Below are 14,463 nucleotides of genomic sequence, written 5' to 3'. Positions count from 1 at the left end.
AAAATATTTTGCCCCTCCCAAAGAAAGCTGAGGCATCTCACATACATCTGTATGCACAAGCTCTAACTGAGCATCTTTCTGTCCAAGAGCTTTCTTGTGAGGGCACTGGAGTTGCCTGCCATATATACAATGCTCACAAAACTGAAACTTGAGAACTTTAGAGAAGGCAAGTAACCAAAACGAGACAATTGCTCCATTCCTTTGACACTCATGTGTCCCAACCGGCTATGCCACATAGAGATTTCCGGCAGCTCGGTTGCATTTACATTAGCATGGTGACAAACACCAGCATGCATGAAGTAAGGAGTGTCCACCTTAGAGCCTCTGGCAACAACCAGTGAGCCCTTACTAATCTTTCACGTTCCACGACCAAATGTGGTAACATAATCAGCATCATCAAGCTGTCCAGTAGAAAGCAGGTTCTTCTTGATCTCAGGCTGACATCATGGAGCATAAGCTGTGAGCCATCTGAAAACACAAGCCTCACATCACCTCTGCCAACAATCTGGCATGCATGGTTGTCACCCAAATAAACTACTCCTTCATTGCCAGCAGCATACCTGACAAACAAGTCTCTGCAACCTGTGACATGAAAGGAGGCACCCGAATCAATGATCCACGAGTGCATACCATGACCATCTCCTGCAAGGAGTGAATGGGCATCAAGTGAAGACGTGAATAGGACTTCATCCTCACTGTCACCTGCATGTGACACATTGACTTCTTCAATCTTGACTCCACTTTTGTCCTTTGGCTTTGCATCTTCGGCTTCATCTTTGTCTTTGTCTTTGCCTTGGCCCTTTTCCTTTTGATCATTCTTCCATTTGTAGCATTGCTTTTTGAAATGTCCCTTCTTGCCACAATAATGGCATTCCAAGTCCTTTTTGGAGCGGGACTTGCTCCTTCCCCATTCTTGGCTTTTACCCCTTTGTTGGGATCTCCCACGTGCATTCATTGCATTGGACTTTCCAACAGAGTTGTTCTTCCTGTTCATCTCCTCTTGAAGGAGAGCACCCTCCACATCTGCATATGACAGCATAGCATTTGAATTGCTAGTGGCTGTCCTGAATGTGTCCCAACTCTCTAGCAAAGTGCATAAGAGAAAGGTGGCTTTGAACTCATCGTCCATTGCCAACTTTTGATCGATGACCTGGCTGACAACACCATTAAACTCATTTAGATGGGCTGTCATAGACGCCCCTTCCTTCATTTGAAGACCTATGAGTTTCTTCAACCAATACACTTTGCTTGAGGCACTTTGCTGGGCATACAAGTCCTGCAATCTTTGTCACATTCCCCAAGTTGTCTTCTCTTCACGTATGCTGAAAAGTAAAGTGTCTGACACAGATAACATGATGGTGGATCTTGCTAGCTCATCCATATCTTCCCATTCTTCAGCAGTAAGAGAAGTGGGCATTACACCCCTTTCTTTGATGGGCTTGTGCTGCTTCTTCTGGAGCAACACATTATAGCACTGGGTTTGCCAAATGTCATAATTATGTGAGCCTTCAAGCTTCTTGATGTGAAGCAATGAAGAGCTCTCACCTGTGGTTGCCATAGCAATATGCAACCTTTGACACAGTCAATGCGTGACTCCCTGCAAGATGGGCAAACACTGCACCAAAAGCACACAAAGTGCTCACAGTTGTTCTCCCAAAGTTTATCTCCCACTGCGGAAGCACGAATGCAACTCTCCTCCCACTGAATGTGATAAAATCACCAAAATCTGGTTGCTGCAGATTTATGACAGCACCTTAAATGTGCTCTGTTCCCCTTCCAAAGTACTGTACAACAGTACTAAGTGCTCACCAATGATGTACCAAATCTATACCGGCAAGTACAACAGCTGAAAATGAACCTTTTCCTCACTCAAATCAATGTACAGCCATGCCAAAACTTGTACAAAGTTGTACCAAATCTGTACCAGCAAGTACAGCAGCAATAAATGCTCTTCTGGCTGTCCAAATGAGTGAAAATCAGACCTTGACAGTCCCAACCACTGCATACAACAGTCCCGGACAGAAATTGAGCAAAAGCCCCTTGACTGCAAGTGGATTTCTGAGGGTTCAAGGCATAAAAGTCTTCCTTGCTGCTTTGCCAAGCTCAACAAGCACAAAATCTTGAAAAGCCCTTTGATTCAAGATCAATTTCTGATCATGAATGGTACATTAATGCACATGAAGGCATCCAGAGTCTTCACAATGCTTCCCCCTGGCCACATATACATCCAATACATAAAAGCCCCTTGATTTAATGGCACATTGAGTGCTTGACAGGCATCAACACATTGCCCAAAGCATCAAATGCTAGTGCCTGCATGCAAATCAATCCAATTGACACAAAAGCCCTTTGATTTGCACTGCAATTTCCTGCAATTTTGGCCCGAATGTGAGATTGCTCACATCATACAGCATGTATGAATGCCCAATGGCACAATTACATCAAAAGCCCCAAATGTTGACATCCAATTTCCTGAGAATTGACCCGGAATGTGACCAATGTCACCCAATGTTGCCAATTTTGCTCAAAATCTGAGCCATTTGGACCTGTACCTGCTCAATTGATGAAAATGGACATGCAAATCCCAAAAAAATTGAAGCAAATACCTCAGACAAATTTCTGATTTCTGTTGCAGAAAAGAGGGGAGGGGGTTCGTATTTGCTGACTCGTGAAGGAGCTGATGTTGCTGCTGTTTGAAAACTGCTTGGCCTATTCGAAGAGGAGGAGTGAGCGGCAACGACGCTCATCCACAGCACCTGCGGGACACTAAGCACCTCCTGGCCTTGGCTTACGGCACGCTGGTGGGTCACCAGTCTTCGCTCCGCACTCCTCCGGCCTCACCACGTTGGTGCAATTCAGCGCGCCCTTCTCTGACAGCCACGCGCGAAAGGTCTAGAACTCCAACTGCCCAAAGTCCAGCGCCACGTTGCAGCTTACGGTGACCTGGTACACCTGCACCACAACGGCGCTCACGGTATTGACCTTGCGCAAAATCCCCACGTTTAGGCGAGCTTCGAGTAGGAGTTCCAGCTCCCTCTCCTAGAGTGGCTACTTCCACAAGGCAGCCATCGCCCTTCTGCGAATCATCTTTTGGGCGTCTATTTTTCGAGCCTTTCTGGGCAGCCTGCTTAGTAGGAGTTGCGGAGAGAGCCACGCTTTCCTCTTTGATGGCAGGGCGTTTCTTAAGAAGCTCAGCTACAGAGGTGAAACCGGTGGCCCTTGCAGTTGGCGTCAAAAAAAGCCTGTGGGCACGCACCCCTGCTTCTTCAAGCAAATGTTGCAGTTGCAATCGCCACGGCTCTGATACCAGTTGAAGGGAGAGAGTTAGGGTTTCATGTGGGAGACATACACAGAGAAGAAGAGAGAGAGAGAGAGAGAGAGATATGGGGATAAGTCAACTCACAGTATGAGTGACTCCCCTATCACATGTATATTTGCTCTAGTACACATAGTGCACTTAGTACATTAAAAGTACTAAGTGTACTATGTACTATAAAACACATGGGCTAGTACACACTATAAGGGTGGGCATAATGCCTTTACCCCAACACATATATCCACCGTTTTACTTTAAAATGCATCCTTGCAGCTTTACACTTCTCAATCACATGCTATAGCTTTACACTTATCAGCATGTGGAGAATGGGCCATCGTGCCAGTTGATTTTCTTTGAGGTATACTAGTTTTACTAGTACCTTACTGGTAATTCCGAGGTGTGCGGATTAAGGTTCTACATAGTAGATATCCCTTTTTGAGATTGGATGACCGAGAATAAACCATGTGTTTTGGTTGCTCTTATGAAGTTCAACAACGTAGTGGTTTATACCAAGCGTTGTATAGCTGAGGAGGATAGCATCTTTATCTGATTTCCAGGACACGTTTGGCTCATATATATGATCATTACATTTGTTGTATGCTTCTCTAGGACATTCTTTGCTAGTGGGTTTCTTTAGGCGCATTCTTGATGCACCTTGGCCTCTTCTTAGTGTTTCTAGACGAGAGATGGTATGACACCAAAAATAATATCTTTAATTTTTAGCTTTTGTATATACTTTGGTGGCTTTGCAATAGAAATAAGATGGAAGCTTGTTCAAGAAGCTTGCGGCATCTATAATGGAATGACAACGTGGCGATGTGGTGGCTAGGCAGCTATTCCGATAATGCATTTTATCTTCAAATTTTATGTCTTTCCTATGGTTTTATTTTATTTGGGATGTACACATTGTAAATAACATAAGTATGTTTGATAAACACTTTGGTATGGTTGATAGGCTAGTGATGTGGAAAATAAAAGTGGGTCTTTATGCTCATATGGCTTTTATATGTATTATTAATATGGTATTCGCCATAAGGCTACAAGGGGTAGTGTGTGGAAGGCATGTGGAGGATTGTCTTTAGATGCATAATTGGAAATAATTCTTCTAGAATGCCTATATGGAACATGACAACTTTTCCATGTGTAAGTGGGGTCTCCAACTATATACCACTTAGACTTGGCTATTGTCTCATTACTCTCAAAGTCAAAAAGTCTTCAATTTAATAATCAATGGAAGACTTAATCTAAGAGGACAAATTGATTATGACATATGGACTTATATCACACAAGGTTGAAGATTTCTATTATTGTATTTTGTAACAATGTAAGAGGGTGGGTGATTATCCATCTATAAAAGGAGGCCTCCTCTCCCTTTCAAGGCTTACACATTTGAGCATCCTTGTGTCATTGTCACTCTCTTTTAGTCTTTATAATTACTTAGTTATGGATTTTCTTCATGTACAATAGATTCTTTGTAGTATTAAATCTTCATGTTTTGGCTTCTTTATCTTTTTAATGAATCAAAGTAAGGGAGATTTAAGAGTCGTTGATCTCCAAAACACTAGTGACCTCCTAAGGTATCTCTTGAGGTAGCCCTTGTCTTATTACCACCCTTTGTCTCCTTTGGAGGTAACAATAGTTTTAGTGGTAGTTATGATGTGGAAAGATCTCGGAAAAATGAAGTCTACTAGGGGCACTGGCATACCCTTGCTCTCTATTTTGAATTATTGAGGAGCCATAAGGCAAGAGTGGTTCTCTCAAAATTGAATTTCATACAAGGAAGAAGTGCAGTTTTTGACAGTTTTACCCACCTTCACTAAAATGGTAATTACTTTTTGCTCGGTTAAGTTTTTATATAGCCACGAAGCTTTTTCAAAGTCTTTTTTAACTGTATAGTTCAATCTTCAACCCCACGGTTAATTAAAGAACAACAATTCTCTATTTATTGATGTTTTTCAAGGCATTTTTGGGACAACTTTACTACCCCGCACTAAAATAGCCATAGCTCTTGCCTCGCTTATCCATTTTTAAAAAGTTTTATATGGATGTGAAGCTCTACGTACCTGTATGGTTTAATTTGTGTGTAGCCATAAGGGTAAAAACTTATAGTGCTTTGAGTTTCTCTGTTTTATCACCAACCATACAGTTTGGGACAATTTTATTACTCTATACTAAAATTGCTAGAACTTTTTGCTTGGTGGTCCGATTTTAAAACTTTTTACATTAGTGTGAAGCTCTTTTCATTGGTACGATTGAGTTCCCTTATGTTTGATGCAATAAAAAGGTATCATTCTATGTGTTTTGTTGTTTTCTCGGCCTTTTTGCACTTAAGTGTATCCAACAATGTTTCGGTCAAATCGACCTATTTGATCTAGTAAACTTTATGAATTTTCACATTTTGTGTCTATTCACATCATCTTAGATTGAAAAATATTATTTTTGCAAAGAAAAGATCTCATGTTTGGTAAGGAGAGATTGAGTGAAATCCTCAATTCACCGGAGTCCTTTATTTTTCTATTGGTTGAGCATAATGTCATTAGAGATGTCTTCATTTTTATTCATAGTTAACATGCCTTGGGAAAGATTGTGAGCTCTAGTATATGTGGCTATCCATTTGGTGTGTATTGGAAAAATAAGAAGTGCATGAAGTTTATTACTCCCACTCCCAATTTCATTGTTGCAGCTTTTGTATGTGAGAAGAGATTATTTGTTGACAAGACTTATTCATCAAGGAGTTTTGGATCTCCTTGATGGGACATATATATTGGGGTGGACATACACAAAGGGTGGAAGGTATTACAATTGAGAACTTCATTGTGTTGGGATTTACTGTGATACTATTTTGGGTAGTATTTGGGATTTCCTAGGAAGTTGTCCATGGGTCGTTTGATTGGAATAACGAACTCCTAATACTCTTCACGAGATTCTTGTGTAGGACTTAACTACTGTGGTAGTGGTACTCCAAGATTGGCTAGCCAGTTATGGCAGTGAGTAGCTATAGGCACAATGTCATTTGGGTGCTGACATGGTTTGTCGCTTTTGAATGCTATGCTCCTATGGTATCTCCAAGATTGAAGGAGAGGGTAGTAGGAAATGTTATATTGGGCGGATTGATGTAGTGTCTAGCTTGAAAGTGACCAACATTCAGGTAGGAGTCTGATTGTATGAAGACCGGGTCTAGGAAGGAATTGATCACTCTAACTTTGGCTTATATGTCTAAAAGAGATCTTATATGGAGTATGTCTTGGTGGAATGGGATGCTAGGATCTGTTGCATGCAGGGTTTCTTGATGTATCTATATTTCTATGTTGGTGTTAGTTGACCATGTGAGAAGCATTGATTTTTAAATCACAGTATAGGGAAGGGGAAAGCAATAGATTAAGGATTGTTAATGAAGAGAGTGTTTCTTGTTTATTGCAACTATGATTGGATCTATGATTGATGTGGTAAAACACTTTGTTTAATCATTGGTATGGTGAAGCAGTTATGTTATGAAAATTATGAGCGATGTTGTGGAAAACTGATAGGCACATTGATTCCGTTAGCTAGTGGATCTTAGAGAGCGCACATATCATAGATCAGTACTTGGAACATGTATTACTAATGTTGAGATTAGTTGTTTCCTCAGGTTGATATATTCTTCTAAGGTGACACTATTAGTGTGGGGGATGTTGTTAGGAATTGCTAGCAACCTTATTAAACTCGAGAAACATTCTGGAGTCTGCAAATTGATGTGTCACTATTTGGCCACCCAATTGGTCCACCCGTGTTTTCTCATTATATATGTACATTGGACTAGTGTCCATGGCAGTTGTATATGCCGGGGATTGATGCCACTCATGTGATACTGTGGACTTGGCTTTCCGTTGGGACTTGTGCCTGTGTACTTGCCAAAAATGCCTGGAGCATTGGTATTCCATTGGATCTGGTACCTCGTGTACTTGCCTGGAGCAGAGCTATTTTTGGTAGAATGGGGATTGTCCATACCAATGCTGCATTGTATAGCATCTTTATGTGCTTGCTTGCAATTGAAATTGCATGCTATTTTCATGCTTGTATGGACCAATGTGTAGTTCCAGGTAAGGGGATGCCTGTCCGTGAACCGTGCAGGTAACTTTTTGCTGACATGTTTATGTGGCATGTGATAGGTAGTAAGTATTCGTCATAAACCTAGCCTTAGGAATTAGCACTAATTTATAAGTGAGTGTGTACACACTTCATTAAGTTTTTGTCGACCAAAACTCACTTATAAGTTATGACCAGCCGTGTGTTCGCACACGGCTGATGTCCCGAGGTGGTCAAAACCCAATGCCCACCGCCCAGACCTTATCCCCTTTGTACAAAGGGAGCAACCAGCCATGTGTCCGTTCTAGACCACAAGGCACTTGTCCTCTCTACTTGACACCTAGAGTGGACAACTCACCATATCTCTCTTCCCTCTCTCACTAGAAGTAGGCGCCCCCTTCATGAGGCCTCTTTGGCTGTATTTTCTGCACTTTTCTCCTTCCCAACTCCATATCGAAGCTTGCTAGTGTGTTTTCCAAGCTTCCAAGAGTGTTTTCAGGTGGTGTTCACTCCCAATGACTGAAATTCAGCAAAATGGCTCTTATTTTTGCTGTAATTTCTGGTCTTTTGCTAAAAACCCTAATTTTAGCCTTCCTTTCTCAAGTGGAACCATATAGGAAGCTCTCCCAGGATTCCCTTCATCCTCTTGAAGAGTTTTGTCATGAAGGATTGTGACAATTGAAGATTTCAACACTCCAAACGCTTCCATTCCGAAGACTTCCGCTATTATCGACTCTACTTGCAATTGGTAATCTTTGATGCTTAAATATGGAAGCAAGTAGCAGGAGGGAGTAACCAGACTCCATGATCACATACCTTGTGTATTGTTCTCTTGTCCTACGTGCTCTCTTGGAGATTGTTGCTACCATGTGTTGGTGGAACAATTGAGAGTAGATGGTAGGGAACAGAGCACTTAAGAGGGTAGTGTGAGTTGCAAGTCTACACTGACAACCACATTGTTCAAAATACTGTATTCATATGCATTGGTATGGAAATCTGGTCAAAAATGCCCATGACACTATGTACTTGATTCTCCCAAGATCAATATACTTTATTTATTTTTCCTGAAAAGGAGACTTCTATTACTCCTTGCCTAACCATAATGGCCAAGCTCCTGTCAGTCCCCTCGAACCTCAGCTGAGGCCCAGACTGTGTCAACCAAATGATAGAACCAAAAGAAATGATAGTATCCCTCTTAATCCTTCCAAAGAGGTGTGCAATCGCAGACCAAACCCTCTGTGCTTCCCTGCATTCCCATAAACAATGGTAAACTGACTCCGAAACTCCTGCACATCTAGACAAGCACCAGTAACAGACTTCCACTGATTGGTGGCCAGACCACCATGAAGAGAAACCCAGATAAAGGAGGATATCTGTGGCTTCCTATAAGAATGCCACAATCTCCGCCAAAATACCCTCTGAATGTCAGTCAAAATGCCGTAAGATTCCCAATGGGGTCTAAGAGTAGGGACACTCTGATTCTATCCCAAGATAAGATGTCTGGCATTCCGACCGTATAACTGAAAAAAGGCATGCTTTTCAAAGGGTTACAAGCATCCTTCCACTCCCACTCACCGGGGTCCCAATGCAAATGTCTGATAGGGCAGCCACCATACAACCAAAGGCTCACACTCTCTGTGATCATCGGGGGAGGAGTGTCAACAAAGACGTGCTTCCCTAACCTGCCAACAACTCTGACTCGACAAATCTGGGGGCCCTTAATAAGGTTCTCCACATCACATCTCTCTAGCTGCCATCCATCCTGTACAGAAAAAAGACCGGTACATCATCCTCCCTAGGCAAGGGGAGACCCATAACCTGAAGAGGAACACCTATCCCAAAAAAAACGGCAAACCAAGAATAATGACGGCCATCCAAGAAAGATCCAGTAATCCAGTGGTTGGGAATGGTTGCATCAATCTGTGCAATCCTCCGGCTAGAGCCTCTCTAATGCTGTGTGAAATCCAATCTTTGCACCTCGGTGAGGCTCTGAAACCTCTTCCAAGCCAACACTGTGGGGCATAGGGTCTCCCAACTAGCCCAAAGAATATGCATAGCTGCCCCAAGAGGTCTACCATGCACATCTAAGATCAAATCATTCCACAGAATGGGCTCCCGGTTAGCTTCCTCCACTGAACGTGGGGGGGTGTGTACCAAAAAACTCCTCAGGCAGTCCCAGGCCCGTAGGAGGGACCTAACCAGGGGGGATGAAGGGGAGCGGTGAACTACATCCAAAAAAATAAAGCGTGAGCTAAGAGCCCAGTCACCTCCGTGAACAGGGACACACTTCGTGATCTGCTGCATGAGAAAGTCCTTCCACGGCTCAGTGCCTGGAAGAAAGCCCCTAACAACAAGCTTACAAAGCAAAGCCTTACATTGCACCTCAGGATGAATGGTATGCAATCCCCCTGCCTGCTTAGGCCTGATAATGGTTTCCCAAGCAACTCTGGCCTTGGTGTGTGCATTTCCATCAAGCCTTGACCAAAGAAAGTTCCGAATAAGACGACGAAGCTGGCCAATGCAGCCCTTATGAAAAATCCAGCATGAAGCGATAAACCAAGCCGTGGCTAGCAAAACTTGGTTAATCACCAAAGCTCTAGAGGCCAAGTCGAGCTTCCTCCTACTCCAATGATGAAGTTTGCTTTTAATGCTTAAGAGCACTGGAGCAAACTGTTGTGCAGGGGAGATGTCAATGCCCATCTGACAACCAAGGTATTTGGCAGAGCATCCTCTCTCAATCCAAGTAAAACCAACATCTGTACCCCAATCTGCAAGAGGAGAATCACTGATCCAAAAACCAACTGACTTATGCCAATTGATAGTAGCTCCTGTGCCAAACAAAAGGCCTCCAAGGCTGTCCGGAAAGCACATAAACAAGCATGTGAAGCCTCAAGGAACAACGCCGTATCATCTGCTAACTCAGAGTCCAAAAACTCTTCCTCTGTGCATAAAGGCAGCCTGAAACCCACAACACCAGGGGCAGCCCGAAGAAACCTGCTCATAGCCTCAACTACAATGAGGTACAGTAAAGGGGCGAGGGGACAGCCCTGCCTCACTGAACGGGAAATCTGAAAATGCTCGCCGCGCCCCCCACAAGCTAAAACAGTGCTATGAGCCTCCCTGTATAGGCAGGACACCCCTCTGATCCAATTTTGGGAAAACCCCATGTGTGCCATAGTGCCCTCCAAAAAATCCCAATCCACTCTGTCATAAACTTTTTCAAAATCAAGCAAAAGAATGGCAAGAGGCTGCTGACTAGATTTTGCCCACTCGACAGCTTCCTAGAAAGAAAAGATGTTATCAAATATACTCCTTCCTTGGAGGAACCCATTCTGTGTATCATGGATAGGCCTTTGGAGAATCGGCTACAACCTTATACTCAAGGCTTTAGCTAAGATTTTATATGCAGATCCGAGGGTGATGGACCCCTCCCTCATAGTTCCGGCTCATTGTGCATCTCTTGTCAATTCAGCAAATTACTTCCTGTATTGAGCATGTTGTCCATTAAATCTTGGTGTATTTAAGTGTATTGATTAGCATTGTGTTCAACCAAGTTACAAGGCATATCTTGGTGGTATGAGATGCTAGGATCTCCCACATGTGTGGTTTTATTGGCCCATATAAGGCATATATTTTTAGCCTATGATGCAACAGATGTCCAATGGTCCATGACTATGTGGTGTTGACTGGTGGGTTTATTCTAGATCTACCTAGTCCCAATAGAGCATCAATGTTGTTAAGCATGACGTTAACCTTGGCATAGTGATTGAGAGGAACTCACAGTTTTTGGACACTTCAGTAGTCAATGATGTCCTAAGTTGCCTTCTTGCTCATGATGATTGTCCTCAAGTTTGTCAGGCAACAGAGAGGATGTATTAGATCTTGGTGAAATGTTATATGCATTTGGACAGAAGAGGCCTATGATGATGCTGTGCATATGACTGTTGGCGACAACTAGGTTATGTTTAGTACAGGTTCTGGTAGCTGGAATTTTGCTGAGACTTTAGAGCTTGAAGGTATAATTGTAGATGCATCTAGCCTTCGGAAAGGGCCGATGATCTGCTGTATGTCATTGCACTGATGTGTATTGACAGATATTAGCTCGCACTAGAGGGTTGTTAGGGGTGATCTAGTTTGGACAATCCTGAAATGTTTTGTTATGTGTTGAACATGGTCATTCTTTGATGTTACTCATGATGAGAGTGCGGAGATATTGATGGTTATACGATTCTCAGATAGGGAAGTAATTGAGTCTAAAGTGGGCAAACAGTGGGGGTGAATTGGGTTTTGGAGGGTATGCCTCATGTATAGGTCTCCAGGCAACCAATAGTCGAGTTTGTCTACAATGGTACTAAGCATTTAGCAACTTGTTATTCCATATATCAAATAAATCCCCGATAACATTGGGACCTCAGAGTATTCAAATTGATGCAGTTAGAGATTTCCTGACGGATATGCAGGCAATGCTGGTCATTGCTAGAGATTTTATCAACTGTGCTTATGATAGAATGTAAGATTATGCTGACATAAGTGATCGCCGAAGGAGGTTTTTGACGGAATGCTTGTGTAATAGCACCCAAAGGTTTTGAGATGTTGCGGACGAGGAAGGTTGTGAAATTGTCCCATAGGTATGGTTACCCAATCCTGATGTGGATAGGTAATATGATTAGCTACAACAATTGTCTCCATGATTTACAACAATTGTCTCCATGATTTCAGGTTATCCAATTCCATGGAAGTTGGAGATTGAGTTGTTGGGTTCCTCACGACCTTGTTTTGGTTTTGATTTTGTCTTTTGTTCCACCAACATAGAGTGGCTTGTGATTGAGTTGGTTCCTCTACAAGTAACCATGTGGAAGATTAGACTTGTGTTCCCATACGTGGCTCCCAACAATCTTGCAAACCAGTACAGTGCAAAAATGTTTTTTGTGAACCTTCAAAAGAAATTTAAAAAAAAACGTTTGGTGGAGTCACCGGTATATATATATATATATATGACTCCCTCGATCGGGACGACGCAGCGGCTTCTGCCATGGAGTCGTAAAGACAAGAAAAGCTGAATCTCGCCGAAAGAAGAACAGCCCAAGCGCAAAAACCTACTGAGAAGGAAGCGGGAGAAAAAGGGGATGACGGACGGGCAAGAAAAAGGGTGGCGGCAGGCAGATGGGGAAAGGAGCAGGGGGCGGAGATGAGCGTAGGAGGTGATAAAGGGGAAGGGCTCACAGAGGGGATACAAGGCGGCAGATGAATGCACGAATGGGGAGGCGGCAAGGTGCAGTGAGGCTGGGGCATGAGCAGGATGGAATCGGTATGGCGGGCAAAGGAGGATGAGGTGGGGGGCAGTGCAAAGGCAGAGGGTGGCAGCGGGAGAAGGCGGGTGCGCACAGGCTGGGGGTGGCAGCAGGAGGCGAGGGCCATGAAGACAGCGGATGGAGATAGCTTGAAGGGGGGAAGCAATGCGCAGGAGGACAGGTGCGTGGGGGGGAGCTCGGGCTCGCGTTTTTCATAAAGATATCCTTACACAGGGAAGTAAAACTAAAAGCACTTCCACTGCAGTTAACTTGATATTCTTGACATATAGAGCAGATAAGGTTGGGACGAAATAAGGTCTGATCCTCGTGTATGTTTGACTGATATAAGAGATACACTTTTCTTTCACTAGGTTTCTCTGTTGTGAACATGATGAATTGCTATGATCCTGCTCCAGGTCTTTTAGGAAAGCTTTTCCAACTGCTTCACCTGAAGCTGAAGATTTGTTGCGTAGATTGCTCCATTTCAACCCTCACAAAAGACTCACTGCAGAGGTAAATTTGTCAATACCTGTGTACTCAATCTGATTTAGTTTAAACCATGTCAGGATTACGATATGGAATTTTGGGCTAGAGCCTGTTTATTTTCAACGTCTCCCACTGTAGCGCCTGGAGGTCAAACCCACAAACTCTTGTCAGGACTTCAATCCCCTAACCATCTCAACTACATGGCAGAGACTCAATAATTATGTACTCAATCTATTTCATATAAAAGTGATGAGTAGTGTGTAATCATTTGAAAGTCTCTAATTATACCTTTTACACAACAAATTTCAAAAGGTGGATGGGCTGCTATGGACATACACCCCAAAAAATATAAATCATCAAATGCTTTCACAGAAAAGATGGATGGGTGATGTGTGTAAGGGGCTCTAATTTATATTTTTAATGCTTACAAAAAATGGGGGCTCCAAACATTTCAATGACTTTTGAACCTTCTCTTGTTTGCTTTGTAGCAAGCATTGCAACATCCTTATCTTGCTCAGTTTCATAACCCCATGGACGAACCCGTCTGCAATCGCGTGATCAGAATACCAATAGATGACAATACAAAGTGAGGTTTCTTATCAGTCTTCCAAATTTAGAATCAAATTTGCTAAGGGTGGAGTCCAATGGACAAATAAATAGACTTATTTTTCTCAACTTTTCAATCTTTTCTCAACTGCAGCCTTTGTTGTGATGTTTGCAGATTTACCATACAAGAGTATCGAGAGCGGTTGTATTCAGAAATAGTTCGCCGAAAGAAAGAGATCCGAAGGAAGTTGAGAGAAAAAGAACGTCTTGAAAAGGACTCATCTAGACAGTCAAGACGATCGAAAAGCCGTTCCAGTGGAAACACTTAGTAGAAAAGGCCAACCAAGTCCACTGTTTAAAGAGGCAGTGTAATCCATCATCTTACCTGAAGATGCTAAGATGCTGTTAGGGGTCCTTTTAGTTGGGATCTCTGAATTCCCTTTTAAATATGTCAGCTGTGGCCCACTCTTATCAAACATGTTGACCTTCAACGTCTTATGTTGAGATGAAATTTGCACATTGTGATGTTCCCTTCTAATGAGTATCTAGTGTTTCTAAAGCTTCTAGGGCTTTCATGCTTTACATTCAAGGTTTCACAAGCTATCAAGGTCATCATGCCACAATTAAGCTCACTTTCACAGTTTATTTACTGCTCCGATTAACCAAGTTTTGCAATGTTGATTATAAGTGAGCAGATTTACTTCTCTCTCTCTCTCTCTCTCTCTCTCACACACACACACACACACACACACACTTTTT

General features: G+C 42.8%; 1 protein-coding gene across 2 annotated transcripts in view; it reads left to right on the top strand.

Moving 5' to 3' along the window:
* The window catches only part of LOC147625624 (uncharacterized), a 55,135-nt gene extending 40,912 nt beyond the window's left edge, over window positions 1-14,223 (top strand). The window contains exons 13-15 of one of the 2 annotated variants that reach the window (XM_086817138.1): window positions 13,089-13,185; window positions 13,647-13,744; window positions 13,880-14,223. In XM_086817138.1, the coding sequence (XP_086673264.1) occupies window positions 13,089-13,185; window positions 13,647-13,744; window positions 13,880-14,033 (349 nt within the window). In that variant the 3' untranslated portion in view covers window positions 14,034-14,223. The remainder of the gene's footprint in view (window positions 1-13,088; window positions 13,186-13,646; window positions 13,745-13,879) is intronic. The other variant, XM_086817139.1, reaches the window with a different exon arrangement.
* Window positions 14,224-14,463: the final 240 nt, after the last annotated feature.

Source organism: Cibotium barometz, chromosome 23, assembly GCF_041138505.1.
Source record: "Cibotium barometz isolate CiBa-2024 chromosome 23, ASM4113850v1, whole genome shotgun sequence".
NCBI lineage: Eukaryota > Viridiplantae > Streptophyta > Polypodiopsida > Cyatheales > Cibotiaceae > Cibotium > Cibotium barometz.
This window is presented reverse-complemented; position numbering and strand designations above follow the sequence as displayed.